This window comes from Danio rerio, chromosome 2 (genome assembly GCF_049306965.1).
Source record: "Danio rerio strain Tuebingen ecotype United States chromosome 2, GRCz12tu, whole genome shotgun sequence".
Lineage (NCBI taxonomy): Eukaryota > Metazoa > Chordata > Actinopteri > Cypriniformes > Danionidae > Danio > Danio rerio.
Window position 1 is genome coordinate 31,172,662 of NC_133177.1, and position 25,392 is coordinate 31,198,053.

The following is a 25,392-nucleotide window of genomic DNA, read 5'->3' on the forward strand; positions in this document are numbered from 1 at the left end:
CCCTTATTCCACTTGCAGATAATTTCCTGAAAACAAGTAAAAAACTCTTAATCTACACTTATTTCTTTTGACGGTGAAAACTAAACAATTTTTTTGTACTTGTTCTAAGAATTTCTTTTTTGATATTTGGACTAGAAACAAGACAAAACAAAGTAAGAAAAGATTTTTTTTTTCGCATTGTGATTATTCAATTTCTCTACCTAAATACTGTTAGACTACAAAAAACCATCAAATAGTGCTATTCAAACTCTCTTCTGAAACTGTAATCATATTGCAATATTTTCACAGAAAAATAAAATATTGCAATATCAGATTTTTCGAGACACTACTCGCTGCAGAGCCATTTGGGCAGAGCTGAGCTCCAGCGAGGGGGAGCTTGAGCTTTCGCTCCTCCTCCTATAAGCTGTTTTAATGCGTACACCCATCCCACCCTCTAACCCCAACCCCCAGTGACATCACTCGTAGAAGAAGTGCAAGAAAGGAGGAGCGAGAGCTCAAGCTTCCCCTCGCTGGAGCTCAGCTCTGCCCAAATGGCTCTGCAGTGAGCACCACTTGGATTTTTCCAACATCGTGCAACCCTACTTCAGTTTGTTTGTGCCTGCGTGTGTGTGTGTGTGTGTGTGTGTAGTGAGTGACTACTGGTTTTACTGGCTGATCTTTCTAGTGGTTATTAAAAATGTAGTTCTTTTTGAAACGCAAACTCACTAGATTAAACTTTTTATAAATTATGTTTAATTACATATGTATATACAGATTGAGCCACAATTAAAACATCATGCCATTATTTACTTTGATTGTACATCATTTGACACCGATCATCGTATAAATCTGCAATGTAGTTTTTAGTTTAATTTGGTAAAACTAATAATGAAAAATGAAAAGAAAACTTCACTTGTAAAACCATTTAAAATGCTGATGTTGACAATTTAATCCATTAAATGTAATACAAAATGTGTCATTTTTTAAATCGTCAAGCTATAATGCTATTTGATTAAAATAAAACATGATTAATAAAAAGAACGAGTTTTCAACCACAAAACCTTTGAGAAGAAGATGAAAGCATACAGTGTCTGCATTGTGCAAATGTGTGCAACTACATCACATTGGGAATAGGGAAGCACTGTTTAACATTCTGTCGTCCTCACAGCTCACATCATTAAGCGGAGCTGCAGGCGCACAGGGTTAAAATAGTCAGCACAGGTTAAATGAACATAGTAAAAATGTCTTCACTTCTTGCGAAGGACCTTGTCACCCAGAGGCACGTCATCCATGAGTTTCTGCAGGCAAGAGAGGTAAAAAAAAAAGAAAGCAGTTTGATAGCAGGACAAAAAACGAGGTCAGGGACTGAAGAAAAGACCGTGTCAACTCACCTTAAGCAGTCTGCTAAAGTGTGTTTGTTCATCTTCTCTATCCAGCAGTGTGATGTCCACATGGTATCTCCTGCAGGCTACTGTTAGCTCGTCCATTGTGAAAAGAAGAGCCGGATCAATTGAATGGCCATTTATGAGGCTGACCAGGTACTCTCGATAATGCTTACTGAAAAACAAAAAAAGTAGGATGAAGGATCTTGATTTTGTCTTGTCTTGAACATAGATATCAACCTTATAGGGTGAACTATCCCTTTCTCAATTCACATTTGCTCATGCTGAAATTGCACACACAATAACCGTGACATGATCAAATGTTTATTGCATTTTTGCATGTACAGACCTAATGTTACAGCATTGTCCCAAAGTTTTATTTAAATGCATTTTGATTTAAAAAGGTCACATATTGTTGCTATAAAAGAACCTCATTGTGTGTATTTAGTTTATGGTACTGTGTTTAGGGATGCTCCGATCAAGATTTTTGCAGCCAATACTGAGTGCAATCCTTGTCATGGAGATCGGCCGATACAGAGTACCGATTTTGATGCTTCAAGCAGTATATAACTTTGCCATTGCATAAGCACATTTTCCCTCAAAGTATGAGATCTCGCCTTACCTAAGAGAATAAGTTAAGGATGTTACAAACATGTAATGGTTGGAAGCAGCTTTACAAACAATCATAGAGAAAACAGATATGGTAAGATGACTAACAATGCAATTTGGAAACACTGCTCATGTGCTGTAGCGCTGCTGATGTATAACTCAGGAGTGCATGTGCATCTTCCTCTGCTTTTAAAGTCATAAACAAACACTTACGATCCGTTCTCAAGATCAGCCAGATTAGTGAGTACCAATCTAGTCGTAACGTGATTATTGGCTGATCACAGCATGCCTAGTTTACATGGTTTAAGATAAAAAATTCCATATACTGTACTTTATTGTTATAATCTCAGCCACAACTTCCTGAAAAACTATGATTTTTACAATGCTTAAGGTGCGCCCCAAATCGCATACTTATGCACTATTCTATGCCATTTTGTAGTATGAATAGTGTAAGTAGTGCATTCACACTGAAATTCTAAAAAGAATAAGTGCACTTTAAATACCCGAATGATGCTGTTATTCAACTGTTAAAATCATGTGTGAAATGTTGGACACTTCACACACTCAACACTTGCAGCTTTGCTCACATAGCGAAATGGGCAGAGCTTTCGGGCACTGATGTTGGATTACTTGACTTTTTATTTTGGATTGTGAAAAAAGTTAGTGTTCTATTTGGGATGACACTACATACATATACTATGCTCGATTGTGTAAGTGCATAAGTGCGTAGTGTATATTTTGCCATTTGGAAAGCAGCTTCAGTGTTCTAAAAAGCGCAATACACACAGTAATGCCAACTGACCCAGCCGGACTTGAACCAGCAACCTTTTTGCTGTGAGGCAACAGTGCTAACCACTGAGCCACTGTGGTGCCCCTAACCATTTCAATTCTTTTTAAAAGGGTCAAAGCTTCTTGGAGTTTACTTTTTTTTTGGTTCCTAAATAATATGTTCTCTTTGTATTCCTTACAGTATAGTAATGTTTAACATATCCATAACAAAGCTCAAGTTGCTTCCCAAATCGCATTCTTATGCACTATTCTACGCCATTTTGAAGTATAAATAGTACACTCTGATTGGCCAGACTTTCAGTGCGTTGTGATTGGCCAAATACACCAAGCATGTGACAGAAATTCTATGCCCCTATCAATTCAATCTTGAATCTGGGGTGCATTCAAACTTGCTTCAATTGCCTGGACTTAACCAAAGTTTGATTGCCCCTCCTTGCCACCTTCTCGCCTGGTTTGTGTTCACACTTTGTTTTTTTCCTTCTGAACCCCGGTACGCTTGCTTCGTTTAGCTGCTGTTGTGTATGGCTGTGGCTAGGTGATGGCCACGAAAGCAAAAACAAAAAGTCATGCACACATCGCAGTCGATCTGCTTTTTCTGAATCTTTCGGTTTTGGACATACAGAAAGCAACTCGCGCCCATCTGCCAGAAAAATATAAAAATGTTTAGAACATAACGTTATGTCTGCAGAAGCTGTTTTTGGAGAAGACTAGCAGACATTATCACTGTGTTTGCCCTGGCCCAGTCCCACTTGTCAGCAAGGTACAGTACGTGATACACAGACAAACACACACACGAATGAACATTATGAAAACCATTACTTCCGTTCACTTCTGTTATTTGGTACGATTGCACTCATACCAGAAGTGAACTGGACCAGAGTTCACACGAACCAACCCCAAACCACCTCTTTCAGCCGGACCCGGGTACAGTTCGTTGGTGCGTACCCGAGTTCAGAAGACAGCTTTCACTCTAGCTAAACGCAAAAATGATAGTTTAAAAGCATGTCCAAATTGATCGATAATAATGTTATCTTGTTGTTTTATTTTTATCCAAATTTAGTTTTGTTGTATTTTACAAGCTAAGTAGTTTTGCTTTCATTATGAAACACAGCCTCTACCACAACACAGTGGGGGCAGCAACAATACTACAAGTTAAAGAACAAAAAGTTTATATATATACATATATACATACATACATATATACATGTATATATACATACATATTAACATGTATATATACACACATATTAACATGTATATATACACGTGTGTGTATATATATATATATATATATATATATATATATATATATATATATATATATATATATATATATATATATATATATATATATATATATGTATATATATATATATATATATATATATATATATATATATATATATATGTATGTATATATATATATATATATATATATATATATATATATATATATATATATATATATATATATGTATGTATGTATATATATTAGGGATGTGCGGAGCAGCCGGTATTTGTATTTGTATTTGTTGAGGGGGGAAAAGTATTTGTATTTGTATTCGAGTAAAATTCAAAATGGTGCAAAAATATATATTTTTTCTATTACACTTCTAATTTACGTTATAGTGAAAGTATTGTTTAATTATACCCATTATATAAATTAAAGATATGCAATATTGGCTGTTGTTTTTGAACATGTGATAAGAAATGTCATTGAAAAGAAAATAACATAGAAGCCATTATCTCATCCATGGTTAAACCAACAACTAATAAAATACCATTGTGAATATTATGAACCCCACCACCACCGTTCTTGTTGAAGGACACTGAATAGACAGAATAAAAACAAATAATACTTCAAAAAACTGTTCTTCTTCTGAAAGAACTTTTTTCCAATGGACAGAATTCCAAAAACTAAAATTAACTAAATAAATCTAAATAAAACCCTGCCCGGGAGATCTGGCAGAACAAAAGTATTCTATATAATACTAAAAGATACAGCCCTGCTATTATCATCTGCCAGCCACAAAAAAAGACACAAAGTTTGTTTGTTTGTTTTTTTATGTTTGAAACTGACTTGCTGGGGCAGAATATGGCTGTGTTGATGCTTTTAGGATGCTTTTAGTGCATGTGATAATACATTACATAGAAGGTTGCGCGGTGCTCTGTTCAGTGAGAAGCGCTCTTTATGGCAAGCCTTTTTAGCATTTAAATCTTTGTTCTGACTCCATAAATATATTAGAGATATCTCTAATTATATTTTGACTAGTCATAATTATAATTCCACTACTCAGAATGACAATTAGACATATCTGCAATTACAATTGTACTAGTACGAAATCAGATGAATTTTGACTAGTAACAATTGTAATTGATATCTCTGAGTTTTTACTAGTCATAATACATTTAGAGATATCTTTAATTCATCATATTTAGAGATATTTACAAATATATTTGAAGATATCTCTAATTAATTTACTAAAAGTCTAATTACAGTTGTAGATATCTTGAATTGGATTTTTGACTAGTCAAAATTCATTTAGAGATATCTCTAATTACAATTGTGACTAGTCAACTTATTTAGAGATATCTGCAAATATTTTTCAATGGAAGTCAATGGAGGAATATGACTAGTCTATCATAATATATTTGCAGATATTTCCAATCTGACTAGTCGAATTATAATTATGACAAGTCAAAATATAATTAGAGATATCTCTAAATATATTTATGGATAGTCTGAACAAGGTTTAAATGCTAAAACGGCTTGCCATACGCTCTCACCCAGCAGCACAGTGGAGAGTTCTCTAGTTATATCCTTTCAGTCGTTTGTTATGCAGTGACATGCAGTCAAATATTTCGCCAAACAGTCCTTAGGGATGCGGTGACACGCAGTCAGATATTTTACCGGACAGATCCGCCACTTTTGGCGCGCATAAACAATCATAAAGCTCTCGTGCTGCAGGAATGAGGAGGTCTGCTGAAGGCGCGCAGCTGACGTGCAGTGAGAGGTTTGCGTCTTTAATAAACTACGGCAGTTTGCGATCACTGAACAGTAAGAATGATTAATAAATCCATATGAAACAACCCCTTAAAAGTCACGTCTCGCTTTCAGTTTCGGGCTTTGGCGCGTTTTGTCTCTCTCTCTCTCTCTCTCTCACTCACTCACTCACTCACGCGGGCATGCACTGTGGTCTCATGAGGAAACGCTGCTTTTTGATATAGTGTTTTTCTTGCTCCCGAATACAAATAATTTTTCAAGTATTTGTTCGAATCAAGTATTCGTAAAAACACGCTATTCGTGCCTTTCCGAAAACTGTATTCGGGTTCGGCTCCACCCTTAATATATATATATATATATATATATATATATATATATATATATATTAAATTTGGCTTTGAAATTTTAGTCTTTGGGACTCTACAGATCTTACATATGCATAAACAACTTAGGTAGCAGTGTTATTTTAGTATCAATGAGTTACTACTGCATTTAAGTCTTTTCAACTTAAAACTATCTTGTTAGCCAAAATAATAAATAAATAAAACGATTGAAAGCAAGCTTCAAAATGATTGCTTAAAAATTATAAAGCCCTACCTCTACATCAGGGGTCACCAATCTCGGTCCTGGAGGGCCAGTGTCCCTGCAGGGTTTAGCTCCAACTTGCCTTTACACACCTGCCTGGGTGTTTCAAGTATACATAGTAAAACCTTGATTAGCTTGTTCAGGTGTGTTTGATTAGAGGTTGGAGCTAAAATCTGAAGGACATCGGCCCTCCAGGAACAAGTTTGGTGACCCGTGCTCTACATCATTGCCCCTTTATTCAAACAATTCCTCAATTTGATCAGTTCCTGCCAAAACTGTTATAGCTGACAGCAAAATGAATGGTGAAGTCTCAGTTTTGACATGTTTGTTTGTTGTAACTGCATTTCGATCATTTAAATCATGTCATTGTGCTGTCATTTTCAAGTACTCAGGTATTCTTTCTGATCCCGGAAAAGCAAAACAACACAAATAACAAAAAACACTGATATGCATTTGAGAGATTGGAGCGTACAGGGAGCAGTCAACATGATAACAGTGAAGTCACTCACTCGCAGAGTCCCGCCTGGCCCGGCTGAGTCTGAGCACCACACGGAGAATCGGTCGGACGAGGCCCTTCATCTTTCTGCTCGATCACTCCACACACACCTGACGCAAAAAAGTAAATAAATAAATAAAAGCAAAAGATGCACTGGGGAGAGGCAGAGTGTTTTCGAGGGAGATATTTTCAGGAAAGAGAAAAAAGTGGATCAAAGTGTGAACTAAAGCTGCATGGAGTAGGTGTATGTGTGTGTTTCACGATGATTTCATGGTACAAATATAGCTTTGGGTCTGAGAAGCTGTAATTGGATGGCAGTTTTAGTTGGAAAACAGTGCTTTGCTTTATGATGTCCAGCTTTTAGGCTTTGATTACAGTAAAAGCAATTTTGTTCCACTGGGCAATTGAGATAAAGCGCAAAATTGGAAGCAAACTAGACTTTAAGACGGAGACAGACAAATTAGATGAAGAGACAGACGCAGACAGACAGATTATAGAAGCAGATAAGACCGATAAGATGGCTAGTGGCTACACAGTCAGAATTAACTAAATTAATAAAGGCTCTTTCACACCAAGGACAATCCACTTCTATTTTGGAGAACTTCAGTCTCAAAAGAACTTAAACATATCAGTTCATATGATAAATAAATAATCCATACACAGTATAAAGTGTGTGAGATGCACATTTGGCTTTGTGTTTCCATATTCATGTGAATGACCCATTCAGTTTTTTAAAGGGTCAAATCTTCTTGTAGTTTACTGCTTTTTTGTTCCTAAACAATATATGTTCTCTTTGTATTCCATACAGCATTGGTTTCCCAACGTTTATTTGCCTGCGACAGTCTAATTTGGATGGCCTCATGCATTCACTAACAAGAACTTTGGTGCAGATAAGGCACTGTGGCTGGGTCAGGGACTCTTTGCTTAAAAAAATGGAATAAAAACAATTTTTATTTTTAGGTCATTTTGTGTTTCCCGTATTGCTAGAGCTGTGACCCAAAATGTTTGGAGCATCCTCACCTGGGTCCAGCATGCTTGGGTCATTACACTTAACTACTGAAGAAGAATCAGAGACCGTCTTTTTTGTGGAGGACAAATTACAAGTCAGCCAGAGAATAAAATTAACTAAGACAACGTGATCATTCCCCTAATTGTACACTGCTAAAAAAGTTTTTAAAATATGATACGAATCCCCACCGAACTTGCTGAGGTCCCCTTGTGGGCCGGGGAAGCCCCTGTTGGGAACCGCAGCTATACAGTACATCAATATTAAAAATATCCATAATATTGCCCCAAACATACTTGTCTCAAGTTTTTAGGGCTTTCCTGGTCTGCTGAAAGTTAATTTCCCGTTATTTTTTAAACACTTATCTGATTGTTTATAGTTTGGCAGAAGTTATTCCCCTGATTTACACAAAGCATCATGGGAAAAGGTGGATAATATTCATAAGAAACATATCATTTTTTTTTTTTTAGAAATCAAAATGTCCAAAAGACATTTAATAATTTTTCTTTGGCTTAGTCTCTATTTCAAAGGTCAACACAGTGGAATGATCCGACAACTATTCCAGCATATGTTCTATGCAGCGGATGCCCTTCCACCCGAGTACTGGGAAACACTCATACACACTAATTTACACACATACACTACAGACCATTTTGTTTATTTAATGCACCTATAGCGCATGTTTTTGGACTGTGGGGGAAACCCGGCCCAGTATGGACTCAAACCAGCAACCTTCTTGCTATGAGGCGACAATAGCCCCTTTCACACAGTGATACCGGTAAATATCCGGAAAATTTCCGGAACGACTTTACCGGTAAATACAAAAAAGCGCTGTTCACACAGGCGAGGACGTTACGGAATTTTTCCGGAAAAGAGCATTGACACATCCATTCCAAAATACCGGTAAATTCTGACATCATTAACCAGAAATGACCTCTAAACGGCTGCGCTTATGTTTGTAAACATTTGATTACATCACAAACTCTGTGGATGGATCAGTATTGTGAACAACTTCGATGAAAACATGTACAGAAACACTTTCGCATGTCGAGATGTACATGAAACGTGTGTGTGCTGGCGCTAATGGGCTGTTTCATGGGCACACGCAAAGCTTGAAGGTAAACAAACAATGGCTTATCATAAGCATCTTATCGATAATTAATTACACGGTTGGCATTAAGATGAATATATAAACGTTATATGACTAATTTCTAGCAGCTAAATGTGTCTGGAAAAATATTTAAAGGCTTTTATTCTCATAAACCGCGCGGACGTGAATGCGTCTGACTGTTCTGATTGGCTAAAGCAGACGTCTCACGTCAGCACGTTCTAGACATGCACGCGCAAAAGCTCTAAAGGCTTTTATTCTCATAAACCGCGCGGACGTGAATGCGTCTGACTGTTCTGATTGGCTAAAGCAGACGTCTCACGTCAGCACGTTCTAGACATGCACGCGCTCTTTCCGGCAATCTTCCTTTTGCGTTCACACAGTGCAGCATTCCGGCAAATTACCGGTAATGTTACAACTTCTCTTTCCGGAAAATGGCCAGAACGAATTTACCGGTTGAAAAAATTACCAGCAATTTTCGGGAAAGGTCTGTATGTGTGAAAGGGGCTATAGTCTAAAGTAATAATACTAATAAATAAAAAAGTAGAGCCACAGTTCCTTGAAATCACTTTCCAAAACCTATTTTTCACATGACTGATAAAAACATCAAACAGAATCTAAACAAATTTCAAGAGTACAAGCAATTAAAGCAGCAAACAACAACAGTGCAGTGCATGCTCACAGTAAACAGAATATTATTAGTGTGGACATCGTATCACAGTTGTCATTCCTGATGAGAATAAGCCTTAAAGGAATAGTTCAACCAAAAATGAACATTTTCTCACCATTAACTCACACTCAACTGGTTTTAAACCTTTTTGAATTTCATTCTTTTATTGAACACAAAACAAAAAATAAAAATCTGAAGCATGTTTGGAAAAAGCAGCCGTTGACATCCATAGTTGGAACAAGAAATACTATGGAAGTCGACAGCTATGTTTCCATCCAACTATTTTTATGCGCATTTTGGATATGCGCATAAAAAATGGTTGATGGAAACGCCAAGATGCGCGCACATTTTGAAAATGCACATTAAAAAAACGTATGCACATACCTGAGTAGGATGAACTTTTCATTTGATAGGTAAAAATGCATATAAACTATGATGGAAACACTTTTCCCAAACTCCAGTTTGCGCATTAAAAAGGTCATGTGATTTTGTTATAAGAAATCATGTAATGATAAAAGTATGTGTGAATGGACAAACCAGCAGGCTGACCGCATTGTAAAACATCTGAAATGTTGTTTTGATCATTCTAAAATGCCTTAACAGTTTCAATATTAGTGTTATTATATTATTAATTACCACCAGAACTGTCAAGAGCGCCTGTGCTCCACGTCTTACACCTTTAAACGCCACTTCAAACCTTCATTGTGTGTCGGCATCATCTTCTGAGGTGAATGTCATTATTAAATAAAAAAAGATTCACGCAGCTTCTCTTGCTGCTTTATTCACACGTCTTTTATGAAATATCCAGTTTTGCGCATTCATTTAATTCACGTTTTTGAATGGAAGCATAGCTAATGGCTGTTTTTTTCTATTATTCTTCAGTATACGTTTTGAATTCAACAGAAGAGTAAATGATTACATTTTTTTTCATTTTTGGATGAACTATCGCATTAAACTTTTATCATTCTTACAAATAAACACGTACCAGTCTGTGCTCCTGGTGCAGTTTCAGTATTGTAGTTCACCCCTTTTTTCTGTGGACACAAAATGACGTTTAAACAAGTTTCTGAAATAAAAGGATGGCAATGAGAAGTGATATTTCACAACCAACCCTGGCACACGAGTGCTGTGAGCGTGGCTGTGTAGGAGGAAGTGTGTGTGTGTGCGTGCGTGTGTGTGCGTGTACCTGCAGTAAGGCCTGAAGCCTTGCAGGCTCCCAGTCTCGGAGGTAGAAGAGGCAGTCTCTGGGGTGATGGGCATGCAGACCTGTCACAGTACACTGGTTCACTGCACATGTCTGCCAGAGAAGGAGTGAGCAAAAGTGTGAGGGAAAGAGGATGAATAAAAAGGAGCGAAGAATCTGTGCTTTGGAGAAAGATGCTACTTTTAGCCATGTTCGTAGCTGGCTTCAAAACTGAATATCACAGTCGTGTGGAGCGCCGTATAGCATGCGCATGGAGCTACAAATAGACACAAATAATCCTTCGACAACAAGAAGAGAAAGGAACTCACTGTGTGGAAGGGGTTGTTACATCCACTGCAGAACTGATATCTGCACTGAGAACAGCTGAAGTGCATGCAGCCGCCCCTGGCCAGAGCATACTGGAACCTACAGTTAGGACAAGCTACAGAAAGACACGAATAAAACACTCCTTAGAAGAACAGAACTTTGTCATATAATATAAACATTCAGTCATTTCCTTTGGGTTAGTCCCTTATTTATCAGGGGTCACCACAGAGGCATGAACCGCCAACTATTCTGGAATGCAGCGGATGCCCTTCCAGCCACAACCCAGCACTGGGAAACACATTTCATTACAGCCAATTTAGTTAATCCAATTCACCTATAGTTCATGTCTTTGGACTGTGGGGGAAACCGGAGCACCCGAAGGAAACCCACACAAACATGGGGAGAACATGCAAAATTCAAACAGAAATGCCAACTGGATACTCGAACCAGCACCCCTTCTTGCTGTGAGGTGGCAGTACTAACCACTGAGCTGCCGTTATATAAACATAAAAACATAATTTAAAAACTGTGTTAGTATTTGTCTGCTGTCGCGGCTATAATCAAATGGTTACTGTTGAAAGTAAGCTATATGTGTAGGAATTAAGGAGAATCAGAAAGTTTATTTTTAAATCAGAGAGTGCTGATGAAAGATAAGACATGGACATAGACATGGCAACACAAAACTAAAACAAATGATCCTTACGCTGCAAAGAAATTAGATTTACCTCTTTAACAAAATACAAAACACTGGAGGGAATAGTTGAATTCATCTGGGGCTTTCAATTTTTTAGATGCTACAGACTCCCAAATATGATATGAAGGATCCCATCGTAAAATGTAAAAGGCAACTATGCAGTATCTTTTCTAAAGTCACTGTGTCTAAATGAGAAACATAAATGCTATTATTAAATTATAAATAGGCTTAAAATATTATATGAAAAATTATGTATTTAAAATATTATTTGAAAAAGAAATTAACGCTACAAATTTGATTAAAATATGTATTCATTTCAAACTAAATCAACATCATTTATTTATTTGAATCTTATTTCAACATATTTGAGAATTAATAAGTCTATGATGATTTTTAGTTAAGTAATTAGTATAGTCATTTTTAAGCATATACTTAAATATGATTAAGTTATAAATGGGTCTAAAATATTATTTGTAATTAAAAAAAATTCTATTGGGTTTTCAATTGTTTAAGTAATGTTTTCAATCTTTGAAACTTATTTTAAACAAAATTTCAATCTTTTATTGTTTATCTTATTTAATCATATTTATTCATCCATTCATTAATTTTTTTTTTTTTACTTTTTTTTGTGCCAGAATGGAATGAATCGCCAACTTATCAAGCACGTTTTACGCAGCAGATGCTCTTCCAGCCGCAACCCAACACTGGAAAACACCCATACACTCACAAATCCAACACACACACTACAGCCAATTTAGCTTATTGATATTATAAGCGCAAGTCTTTGGACTGTGGGAGAAACCGGAGCACCCGGACAAAACCCACAAGAACACGGGAAGAACATGAAAACTCCAAACAGAATGCCAACTGACCCAGCCGGGGCTTGAATCAGCGACCTCTTTGCTGTGAGGTGATCGCGCTACCCACTGCGACACTGTGTCACCTAATCTACCTAACCCTGTACTATTTCTATGTAATGTTTTAAGAAAAATTACTTTTATTTATATTTCATTTATATTTACATACTTATCTTAATAAAAGTGATAGTTTAGTATAAAAAAAAGAGTATGTAAAATTAATACATATAATAATAATAATAATAATAATAATAATAATAATAATAAGACCTTACTTTCTATAGATGAACATTTCAGACCGATAAATTGACAGCTGTAGATTCAGGAAAACAGAGTGAAAGAGAGAGAGCCTTAAGTGAAGCTTCTGTGTAATCAGTAATCTCCCTTCCTCACTCTCTTTCGAGGTGTGAATAAGTCAGAATAAGAATGTCGGCGAGTTATAAAAACCCAGCATTAATATTTCATTTGGTTTTGGGCCAAACCCAAACATTACATAACAAAACAAATAAACAGATCGCATGAGAAGGCAACATGTTTCCTAAGGTTAATTCTGTCGGGATGAAATCTGTTAGTCAAAGTGGTGCGGGCGGCAGTGAAGGTACTGTTAGCTGTGTAATAAGAGACTGAAAGTACAGGTTTGACAATCTTCTAGAGCAGACCAAAAGGTGACTCACTGATGCCGTTGTCACGCAGGTATCCGGCCAAACCCTGCCTCTGGTATTCAGGGTCATTCTCTCGCTTCCATAGCTGGAATTGCTCACACGAAAGACCCATGTGCTGTGGCTCCCACTGCAGATACAGAAAACACATACAGAGTGAAGAAGATATTCACATCTTCATTCAATGAAACATTAGTTTTTGTTTTTTGTTTTGGTCAAAGGCATGATATGTGAGATTCAATCATTAAAATATAAAAAAAAAAAAAAAAAACACTATGACAATGTTAGATATTTTGCTGAATAATGTGCTTACAACAGCCCAGGTTTGAAAAAATAATAAAGAAAAGAATACAGAAAAGTAGCCAGTTTTAACTAGTGACATGGACTATGTTAATGTTAATGCCATGTTAATGTCATACATCTTTAATTTCTGGTTTGGCTTTATAGAAAACGGAAACGTTTTGCTAATTTGAAAAAATCTAATTAGTTTATTAACTATTAGAATTACCATATTTTATCCATAACCAACAGAAGATAAAAATAGTATTTAATAGTTACATAAAAAACAACCACATCCAAATAGAAAGCCATCAGCCTTTCATTTTTTTCCTTTGCTGTTGGAAGTGGTATTAGTGAGGCCAGCAGGGGGTGCTCAACCTGCAGTCTATGAGAGTCCTAATGTCCTAGTAAAGTGAAGGGGACACTATACTGTCAGTGGACACTGTCTTTCGGATGAGATGTTAAACCCTCTGTGGTCATTGAAAAAATCCCATGGCACTTCTCATAAAGAGTATAGGTGTAACCCCATTGTCCTGGCCAAATTCCCTCCATCAGCCCTTACTGGCCTCCCAAACATCCTCATCCACTGAATTGGCTCTATCACTCCCCCTATAGCTGGTGTGTGGTGAGCACACTGGCGCCATTGTCCTGTGGCTGCCGTCATATTATTCAAGTGGATGCTGCACACTGGTGGTGGTGTGATGAGACCCCGCTCATGATTGTGAAGCGCTTTGAGTGTATGGCCACACACAATAATAAATGCGCTACATAAATACATACTTGCTTAATTAAAATTTTTTTTCTTTGGATAGCGACCCTTGGAGTGTTTGCCAAATATATTAATGACACATCAATAGCGCCAGTAGCGGCAGATTGATTTTACGGCACTATGGTAAACTTTGATACCTTTACGACACTCATGTACACAACAAAAAAATTAAAGCTTTTTTAAAAGATAAAATAAAGAAATAAATAAAAATCATGACATAGAATAAACTTATGCAGTAAACATTGTGCCCACCAGTCCCATTAGATGGAAGTTAATATTAAATTAAACCAATAAATAAATGATAAAAAAAATTATATGGCTGTTAGACTGTTGCATCTTTTTTTGTGTGTTTTCAATATGCTTGTTTATATAGTTGTATTGCTGTGTGTGCACAGTTGTGCGCAACGTTTGCATGTTTATAACCACTTCAGTGGACAGTGGAGGTTAAGAGTCACAGACTGAAAAGTTTGTTTTATTACACTGCATACAGCAGCATTATAACAGAAGTCCTAAAATGTATTTAGTTAGATAAAAAGCCCTGCTTCTTCCTCAAATGATCTCAACTGGAAGAACCTTAAGCAGCTGACTGTGGTGTAATAAAAGCTCTGCTGCTTTTGTGCTATCAACATTGGCTTCAGCACTCTCCTTTCAACAGCTTTCAGTCTTACTTTGCTTCATACTACCATCCTAATTAGTTTTGAATATATTAGCTCATCCATGAACATGATTTCTGCTGCAGCATTATAGGATATAATAATGAAGATGACAACTCCTGTGATTCCACACTCAATTGACATCTTTTTGTGTTGTGAAAGTGCTTCAAGCAACAAAAATACTGTACATTTAAGCTGATGGAATGAAAGACTAACAAATATATATGCAAAAATAATAAAGACATACTGTAAAACATCCAATGATTATAAACATTCTACTGTAAGAAATAAAAGCATTTAACTATTGCACTAAATATATAATAGAACTGAGATGCATAGGGAGGAAAATTAGTAATCTTTTTCGCAAATCTGTTTGGATCGTAAAGAAAATTAGGCAGAAATAATCTCCACATGCATATATAGATATTGGTCAGTTCAGATGCACTAAAATAAATTAGATTTTTCTTTTGAAAAATGAATGAGGTTGTTTTAGATTAATGATTCACCAGATTTAATCAGGAATGCTTTCAGTGCACACACATACATACGGGATAGTTCAATTTCATATGTATGATTTGCTGGAATGCATTAGGCTTCCTTCATTACATATACATATAAGCGTGTTCACTTCTAACGCACAACTGACTTGAATGAATCAGACTTCATGTTATTACACATGGATATAAAAGAGTTCTTTTCAGATAAAAAAATTTCACTAGAAGGAATCAGGCTTCTGTTGCTGCACATATATATGAGAAAAGTTGTTTCAGATTAAATTAATTATTTTTTGTTGTTACACCAACAGTAGAGAATGTTTGTTTTGGATGAGCGATTCACCAGAATAAACAGGATTTCAATCATTCTACGTACATATGCAAGAGTTTGTTTCATAAAGATAATTCCCCAGAATGAAACTCTTTTTTTATTATCACACATACATATAAAATAGATTCAGATTAATGACTTGCCAGAATGAAGCTCTCTTTCTGTCATTACACATACAGTAAGTCATACAGTCATCATACGCTCTAAAAATCTATACCTTTACCCCCATTACATCCTGTAATTTAAAAAAATCTGAGGGACAAAGTTAGGAGAAGGCTACAAAAACATTACAAACGCTGAAAAAGTTGTTTGGAATGTGATGTGATTTCAGGCTGTATGACAAATACAGTCATTATTACAAACGGGGTATGATGATTTTCTATAGGCACTGTATATTTAAGACATTTCTTTGTGGATTAACAAGTCATTAGACTGAATCAGAATTTTCATTAATACACCTAAATAAGATATGTTTTGAATAAACAATTTACTAGACTGAAAGTTTCTCTGTCATTGCGCATTTACAGCTTGTCTTGATTTCAATGAAAAATATACTGTAGTATTGGAAAGGAGACACTAATTCGAATCGGTTTACTTCTATCATGCAACTGAAAAACCCACAGAGTTAGAGGCACAGATCACCCAAAAATGAAAATTACCCCATAATTTACTCAGCCTTAAGTCAGCCTCTGTGTATCAATTTCTTTATTCAGATAAACACAGTCAGGGTGCTCTCACACTAGGCTATCCGAACCGTGCGTGGGAGTGTTTCCCAGTTTGTTTGACAAGTGTAAGTGCTTCAAATCGGCCCCAGACGCATTTCAGTTGGTCTGCCTTGAAGCATGAGCACAAAACTGAAGACGCAATTTCACTTTCAAGGAACAGTTTCATCTAAATTTATGAATCATTCTTACTTTTCAATGAAAGCGAAATGTCATAGTTATTAAAAACTGTCAGCTGCACCTTCAGCAAAACTCCTAATGCATGATAATTAATGAGCGTCAAAAGTGGTGGATCTGTTCGGCAAAATATTTGACTGCGTCACTGCATCCCAATCTCCACTGTACTGAGCGAGAGGGCTTGTCTTCCTGTCAAACTGAACAAGTGCATCATCAATGATGCAAGCGTGCTCCGGTTTGGAAAATGCAGTGGGACAAGTGCGCTTTGGCATGGTTCAAGCCAACTGTGCCTAGTGTGAGCACGTCCTCAGAGTAGTTTTAAACTTAATCCTGGCTCTTCCATGCTGTATTGAGTATGGTGGCCCTTTTTTCAAGCTTCTAAATGTGAATAGATACATCATAAAACTAACTAGTGTGACGTTTGTCTTATGAAGTGGTTTGATGATATTTTGTAACAAAAAACATTTCTCATTTTTAAAATTATAAACTTAATCACAGTTTATAATCACAGACTTATGATGGCTGCTGAATGCTCATTGATGACAACTTCTTGGATCGATATTTAATGATGTTCAAATAACAAACACAGATGTGACTCGAGCTCTTCTTCTCTTCCAGTGAAATCCTCAGATATTTTAACATATCGTTCTCCACTGTCAATTAGTTTAGTTACCCTGTTGAGTGTGGCGTTCACTTTTGCCCTTAATAATTACTTTCAATTGATCTTGTTTGTCCTTTTCCCTTTTCAGTTTTCTATTGGTTAATCTGGTGGCGTCAGGCCTTTAAAACGAACGGAAGCGGACTTCTACGGCCTCATTCCTCCACGTCACCACAGTCTTTGACGGCTTTATTGTTGTGTTCTCCTTTATGCTTTCCTTTTGATATTTGTTTGGAGTGGGGACCTCCAACCTGCTTTAGGTTTGTTTGGTTGTTCTTTATTATGTTGTTGGGCTCCCCATCTCTTGTCAATTTGGATTGTTTTGTTGGTTATGTTATGTTAATAAATAATTTAGCTGGAGAACTTTGGCCGTTGTTTATTATGTTACGTTGTCTTTTGGTCACGAGTCTTATTTAATTTAGGGACCGTAACATACCCTCATTTAGTTCTCTTTATTCAGTCACTGACTAAAGTTTTCACTTTGAACGCATCTTATGTCATCTCAAAGGTCAGCCATAATGTAAAAAATCTGCCAGCCACCAGTAGTCAATGATTTGTTAGTGTTAACTATTTTTTGTTACAGAAACATATCAATTTCTTCATAATACATGTGTTAACTCCCTTGGAGATTGTGGGTTAATTTTACAATGGACTTTTTAAAACTTTAAATAAAGCACCCCTACCCAACACCATTATACAGCTTTTAAGATCCAAGATAAAACTACTTCAACTGTGTCCACCTGAAAAAGAAAGTCATATACTGTACGCAGAGGATGGCGATTTCTTTAAGAGTGTCACTAGTAATTTACTCCCAAACACTCACTGCAGATCTGTTTCATGCTTTCAGGGGAAAAAACAAAACACTTACTGTTTTTTTGCACTGAGCACAAAAGCTTTTCCTGCACTGGCTACAGGTGACCTTGAGTTGATCGTCGTCATAGATGAAGCCATATGAGCACTGTGGCAAAGAGAAGAGAGTGATGCACAAGCAGCAAACTTAAAGACACTGCTTTTCATATCACTGTCGAAAGCTGTTGATTCCATTTGTTAAGGTTCTGGGTCCACAAATGATCTATCAGATGCCAAAAGCTAATGACAAATAGTACTACTACACAACTGAAGGCAACATTCTTAGCCCTGCTGCTGTGAAAATGTAATTCTTTTAAAATATTTGTAAAGTGATGTTTAGCAGTTTTTTTTTAAACAAAATGTAAAATTTTTGTTAAACATAATTTACATTACGGTCAAAAGTTTGGGTTCAGTAAGATTTTTAAATGTTTTAAAATAAGCTTCTCCGGCTCACCAAGGCTGCGTTTATTAAATCAAAAATACAGTACAAATTGTAAAAATGTGAAATGTTATTGCACTATACCATAACTTTCAAAGTTTCAGTGATTTGAATGAAGACTGGAGTACTGAAGCGGAGTCACATGATCCTTTAGAAATCTCTCTAATATTAATTATTATTGTTATTATTATTATTAATAGTAATAGTAAACAAAGCAATAATGACTGGAGTAATAATTTCATTAGTAACTACATACAATAAGTAATAAATAAACATTTAATAAATAAGTATTTAACTTAACTTTTTTGCATTTAAAAAATGCCTTCATGACAAACAGAATAATTTTATTAAAAAAAATAATAATAATAATAAAAACATGTAAAAAACAGAACGGACCCCAAACTTTTCACTGGTAGTGTATATATACACATTCACATATAAATGGACACATTTTTAAACATCCGTTTTAATTTTAATTTCCAATAATTACATTATTTAGTTTTTTTTGTTATGATGAAATTATATCATATTTTGGTAATTATTTTACAATATTTAAAGGTTTAACTAGGTTACTTAAGTTAACTAGGAGAGCTAGTTTAATTAGAAAAAACATTGGACAACATTAATTTCCGTTTCTGTAGTCAATCAAAAAATGTTAAGGGGATAAAATCGATCTTTAAAGGGCAGCTGTGAAAATCATCTTTTGTAAGCTGTTTGGACAGAATTGTGTGTATAGGTAAAGTGGGTCCACGGTCTTATTGGGGTGATATAAAGTGTTTATAACAAGTCTCTTTTTTTTATTTCCTGACGTTAAAATAGGATCCAATGTGATTTTGAGGCCCAGCATAACATGATGTAGGAGTGCAGTTTTCCCCGCCCGCCGAATTAATTGACAGGTGCCATGTCTCTATAATAACATGTATACAGTGATCCCTCGCTATAACGCAGTTCACTTTTCGTAGTCTCGCAATTTTCTGGATTTTTTTTTTTGTGTAATTTGACATGCTTTTTTCGACAGCGCATTGTATTCTGTGTCCTGACTGGCTGTAGACCACTGTCAATCAATCTTCTCCTTGCTGTGTCTCCTGTACAGTTCAGAATGCTTTCAGCTTGCCAAATTTACAAAAATCTTTGATCGTTAGCAGTGTGACTTTGAAGTGCTGTACTGTATGTTTGCAAATTTATTTTTACAGTGTCGACGAAACGTTCTGCACCCTCAAAGGCACCTGCGGTAGCACCCAAAAGACAAAGAAACATGCTAACCATCGCACAAAAAGTTGAACTTCTACCTTCCTTTAGCATGTCCAGAAGTTACGTGGCTTTAGGGCACCATTACAGAATTAAAAAATAAAGACCAAATGTTTTTGATCTTTGGTTTCCTTCTACATATTTTTCGAAGGCTTGAACATTAAATGTTTAAACAAGGGGGGAAAGTGTGAAAATGTTAATGCCTGTCTGAGAAAAGTTTACAAAGCGTGTAGTGAGACAGCCCCAAAAACATCTATAATAATTGTAAAAAATAAAAAGGACTACTTTTGTCTATTGTGGGTCATTTTTAGAATGTAACTGCCACGAATAACAACGGACCACTGTACACATGTCCAAAGAACATTTTTTGCAAAGAAACTGGGATTAAAACATATGGTCCAACTCTCATGTTTGTAATAAAGACAGTAAAATCGCTATAAAATTCTTAACCGATATAATCACCACGATCGCATGGTGTCAGTAAACGCGCATATGTGTGTGTGTGCACGCGTGTGTGAGAGTGTACTGCAGACAACATTCATGTGTGACTCATCGTATCAGAAAAGCTTGAATAGATTCCACCACAGATACATCAAATAAACTTACTTGATATTTTAAACTAGTGACCTTCTTTCAGCTTCATCCGTGTCTGTCTCTCAACAGTCAATGTTGTGGCGCAGCTATAAAGAAGTTATTATTATGTATTATAGATAGCAGATAGCATTTTTTATTTTAACTTTTGTTTTTTTAAAGCATGATGGTAAAACACGAACACCGTTATGAATGTATTAAAACATATGTTTGTTTGTAGTAAAAAATTGTAATAATAATTAAAAAATACTAATTTGTGCAGTAATTCTGCAATTATAGCTGGTGTATTCTGGGAAATTTTCGTACCCTGAAAAATTTTAGTTTCAAGGGCTATTTAGCCCTTCCCCTTGATTCTACGCCTTCAACCTAAAAAGAACTGGGACACCCCTACCCCTTAACGTGAACACGCAAAACGAGGGGCAGGGGTAAGATAAAGAGTTAAGGTGTATTCTACATTATATAATAAATAATCTGATGGGTATTTTGAGATAAACCTTTACAGACACTTACTGGAGACACCAAAGTGTCTCCGAATATTGTAAAAGAGGTCAAATATGTACCCTTTAAAATTTTTTTTACAAATTTAAAACCTGCTTTTATTTCATGCCAAACTTAAATACTTTCTCCAGAAGAAAAAATATAATATAATAGGTTGTGAAAATTTCCTTGCTCTGTTAAACATATTTGAGCAAGAATTTAAATGAAGAGAGCTAACAATTTTGCCTTCAACTGTGTTCTGCAATAATCTCAGATGATCACAAGATGATTTACCTTTTATAAGTGGTTAACATTTTGGCATCTGTTTTTCTCAAAGTATCTCTTTAATGTGTGGTATAACTTAACAGTGGTCAGTAATAGCGGCTGCAAGTGAGATTCCAATAAGTAGAGGCTTGGAAGCCTAAAACAGCATTTCATCCATCAAAACGTAACAAGCAGATGTGAGGGATCACTCACATGACTGCACCACAGAAACTTTGGGTCCTTGATGAGAGCCTGCTCAGTTAGCTTCTTGTGGAAGAGCTCGTACACCTCTTGTTCAAGACAATCCCTGAGCTGGCCAGTCAGAAACACACAAACGCAAATGCACAAAAGATTACTTCAGACATTATGGTGAGAAGCTTTAAGTCCAGTTATACCCTGGTATAATCATGAAGCAGTACAGCGCTGGTCATCTTTACTGTTGTATTTTTGGCTCTTGTGCAGTACCTGTATGTCCAGTGTAGAGAAGTAGCTGTTAAGGTGCTCTGGGTCGTTGATGTCAGGCTCTGTGCAGACAGGACACACCATGTCTCTGATGTGTTTGTCTCTCACCGCTATGGTAAAATGCTGCTGGAAACATCCACAGCACACTGAGCACTGGCATGATGTCAGAGACCGCATCTGAGAAAGACAGTTAAAAGTAAAGAAACTGTAAAATAAAAATCGTAATCCTGACTCAGGAAGATTCACAACATGTTTGCATATAGGGATTGTTAAAATGAGTCTTCAGTCTTTTCAGTCACCGTTAGTCATGTTGTAAGAAAACATGTATGACTTTACTGTTGTGTGTGTGTATATATATATATATATATATATATATATATATATATATATATATGTATGTATGTATATATATATGTATATATATATGTATATATATATGTATATATATATATATATATATATATATATATATATATATATATATATATATATATATATATATATATATATATATATATATATATATATATATATATACATACATACATGCATACATGCATACTTACATACTTGCATGTAGCCAGCGGGATCTAAGTGGCCTGGAAGACCCACCCCTCACTGACAAAGGTCCAGAATTTGTCCCGTACATGAGCTCATTTGTTCTATTTTGAATGCTATGCCTTTGTAAACAGTGAAAATAGCCTATTGAAAAAGGATTTAAGACCAAGCAGAATCCTCTGTTGGCTGTCGCTTTAGCATGACTTTACCTAATCAGTTTTGGCTAATGATAACAATTATTTTAATTTTATAATCTGATGTTAAAGAAGTCATTTCTTGCTGATGTATTGTTTTTAACATTACATAACATGTAAACTAAAATGAAGTAAAAATGTGTGAAGCACCAAAAGTGAACCAAATTAAATGTTAGCCATGATTTTTCAAATGGATAAAAAAAAATCTATAAAAAGAGCTCCTGAAGCTCTACATTATATTATTATTATCATGTTTTATAATTTTTTGATTGAAATGGCCAAATTCTGACTAAGGACAGTTGAATGTACTGGTCAGATTTTTAATCTGATAAATAAATGGTCTAATAAATGACAATAGACTACAGTTTTTATATTAAAACTTAAACAGATTCCTATTTTTTCCTAATGATATATGATGTAATAAATTTGTATTTTAAAAACAAGTTTTGATTTTCGTTTTTCTTTTTTGCAAATCTTTAGGAAATATTTTAGTACATCAAATAGTGTGGTTATGATGATATCCGCAGAGCTAATCCAGCAAAAAAGAAATACTGCTTAAAATGTCACTACAATAGAGTATTTAAATCTTATGGTTAAATAGAAAATGGGGCATAGAACTGCAAAAAGATCCCCTATTTGATAAATAAAAGGCTACGGACCTGAAATTTCTCCAACAGACCTACAGAATGGCATTGATGCATCCTGAAGTAAAGTGAAATGGCCATAAACTCAAGCAAGATAGTAGTAATTGTATGCAGAACAATAGACCTTTATCTATAAATAAAGTATAATTATGGAAACTGTATGATGAACTGTGCTTATCATAACTGTAAGCTATGTCGTATTTGCATGCCTGTCAGTCAGTTTGCCAGTCTGCATATAACCTTAAAAGGCTAAACAAATAATGCACAGCACTACTGCGATTACAGAAAAGTTTGCTGAATTATATTATACTTACATTTTAATACATTTTGGTGTTATTATAAGCCACTATAAAAGAAAATAACAGCAACAACAGAAGATTTTAAATAAGAAACTAATGTCGTCGTGGCGGGAATGAATTTTGGTGTGGCGCCCCGCCAGGGAAGAATGATTGTAGTAGAAATATATATATATATTTCTACTACAATCATTCTTCCCTGGTGGGGTGCCACACCAAAATTCATTCCCGCCACGACGACATTAGTTTCTTATTCAATATATATATATATATATATATATATATATATATATATATATATATATATATATATATATATATATATAATGTTAAAAAAATCACATCACTTTATCCACCAGATGAGGTCTAACACAACCATTTTAACAACAAATTAAATTTAGAAAAAAGATTTGACATAAAATGCTCATTAGATACAAGCATCTACCTGTATGTCTTAAATATCAAATACCATGTTGAAATAATGATCCACAATCCTTCAGTATGAAGGATATACAAGTGCAAAAAAGTGACCTACTGTATGTTAGTGACCTGTACGTCATACAGCTGTAGACAACTCGATGGCAAGTAAATGAGAGCTTGATGATGATTTCTAGGGGAAATCTTTTTTTTAACAGTACGAGGACATACAAGGTAATGAGACCCACATAAAAAGTGCAAGATTTGAAGCAGCTGACGCAAAGTACCTTGCTGTGGGGAAAAACTGACAGGCAGATGGGGCATTCTTTGTTCAGCACGCGCCGAATGAAGTCTCGGTCAGGTGATTCACGCACAGCCTGAACCACGTCTTCCAGTGTGTAATTGGCTGCAGGGTCCCGTAGCAAAGACAAAATCAGCTCACAGCGCCCCCAGCTGGGCAGATCAAACACTGCTAGCAGCCTACGGCAAACATGCTAAACAAAAGATAAGAAAACCCAGGTTATGTTTAATAACATTACATTCAATTCAACCCTGACCACCATCAATATCTTTGGCAGCCAGGAAAAAATATATCACACAAAATATGATACAGACTAAAAAGCAAAGACTGTTTTGAATTGCAATGTGAAAGTACTGCAGTGTCTCAGAGAAAGCTGCATTAAGGTTAAAGGGCGTTCACCTGTTTATCTGGGTGGTTGATGTCGATGGGGGGCTCTGGTTCTTCGCTCCACATGCGCTGATGGAAGGGCTCCAGCAAAGGGCGCTGCAGCAGGACTAGAGCCCCCCTTACATCGCCTCCACTCTGCCTCAGTGCTTCTTCACAGCGGGTTGCATCATTAAAGCCCAAAGAGCCAAGCTCTTTTACCTAACAAACAAAATCAAGCAAAATTATACAATTGAATTTTAAACTGAATGATTTTTTTTACATTTACTAGGAATGCATCAATACTATCAAGAATTGGCTGATACTGATAAGTCAATAAATAGTATCAGGTTATGTAATAATAAATATTAAAATATTAAAATTGAAATGATAAAATTCAACAACATTTTTTTCAAAATAAAATAAAGTAAAACACTGTAGACCACTTCAATGTGATGTCATTGGCCCATGAAAATTTTTTTCATAACTGTAACAAGAGGCAATTCAATAATAACCTAATGTTAATAGAGCTATCATAACATTATTTATCAATATATGGCTCTTTTTTGATTCTCTAAAGCTATGTAAATTAAAAATATAAAACAGAAATTGTGTTGGGACCATTGTTTTTGTTTAAATCCCTCAAAACCCAAACTCGGTCCTGGAGGGCCGGTGTCCTGGAGAGTTTATCTTCAACTTGCTTCAACACACCTGCAAGGAAGTTTCTAGTACTGTATCTAGTAAGAGCTTGATTAGCTGATTCAGATGTGTTTGATTAGGGTCAGAGCTAAATTCTCTAGAACACCGGCCCTCCAGGACCGAGTTTGGACACCCATGGTCTGTACTGAATGAAAAATG

The 25,392-nt window shown here is 35.7% G+C and overlaps 1 protein-coding gene across 2 annotated transcripts in view; it reads right to left on the minus strand.

The window, feature by feature from the left end:
• Positions 1 to 712: 712 nt before the first annotated feature.
• The window catches only part of rnf31 (ring finger protein 31), a 34,432-nt gene continuing 9,752 nt past the window's right edge, over positions 713 to 25,392 (minus strand). For both annotated transcript variants that reach the window (XM_073926377.1, XM_073926386.1), the window contains exons 12-23: positions 24,571 to 24,756; positions 24,158 to 24,364; positions 21,765 to 21,938; positions 21,513 to 21,611; positions 18,300 to 18,389; positions 13,364 to 13,478; positions 11,141 to 11,253; positions 10,815 to 10,925; positions 10,614 to 10,662; positions 6,858 to 6,954; positions 1,371 to 1,536; positions 713 to 1,277 (exon numbers count right to left, since the gene is read on the minus strand). In XM_073926377.1, coding sequence (XP_073782478.1) covers positions 1,227 to 1,277; positions 1,371 to 1,536; positions 6,858 to 6,954; positions 10,614 to 10,662; positions 10,815 to 10,925; positions 11,141 to 11,253; positions 13,364 to 13,478; positions 18,300 to 18,389; positions 21,513 to 21,611; positions 21,765 to 21,938; positions 24,158 to 24,364; positions 24,571 to 24,756 — 1,458 coding nt within the window. In that variant the 3' untranslated portion in view covers positions 713 to 1,226. The remainder of the gene's footprint in view (positions 1,278 to 1,370; positions 1,537 to 6,857; positions 6,955 to 10,613; positions 10,663 to 10,814; positions 10,926 to 11,140; positions 11,254 to 13,363; positions 13,479 to 18,299; positions 18,390 to 21,512; positions 21,612 to 21,764; positions 21,939 to 24,157; positions 24,365 to 24,570; positions 24,757 to 25,392) is intronic.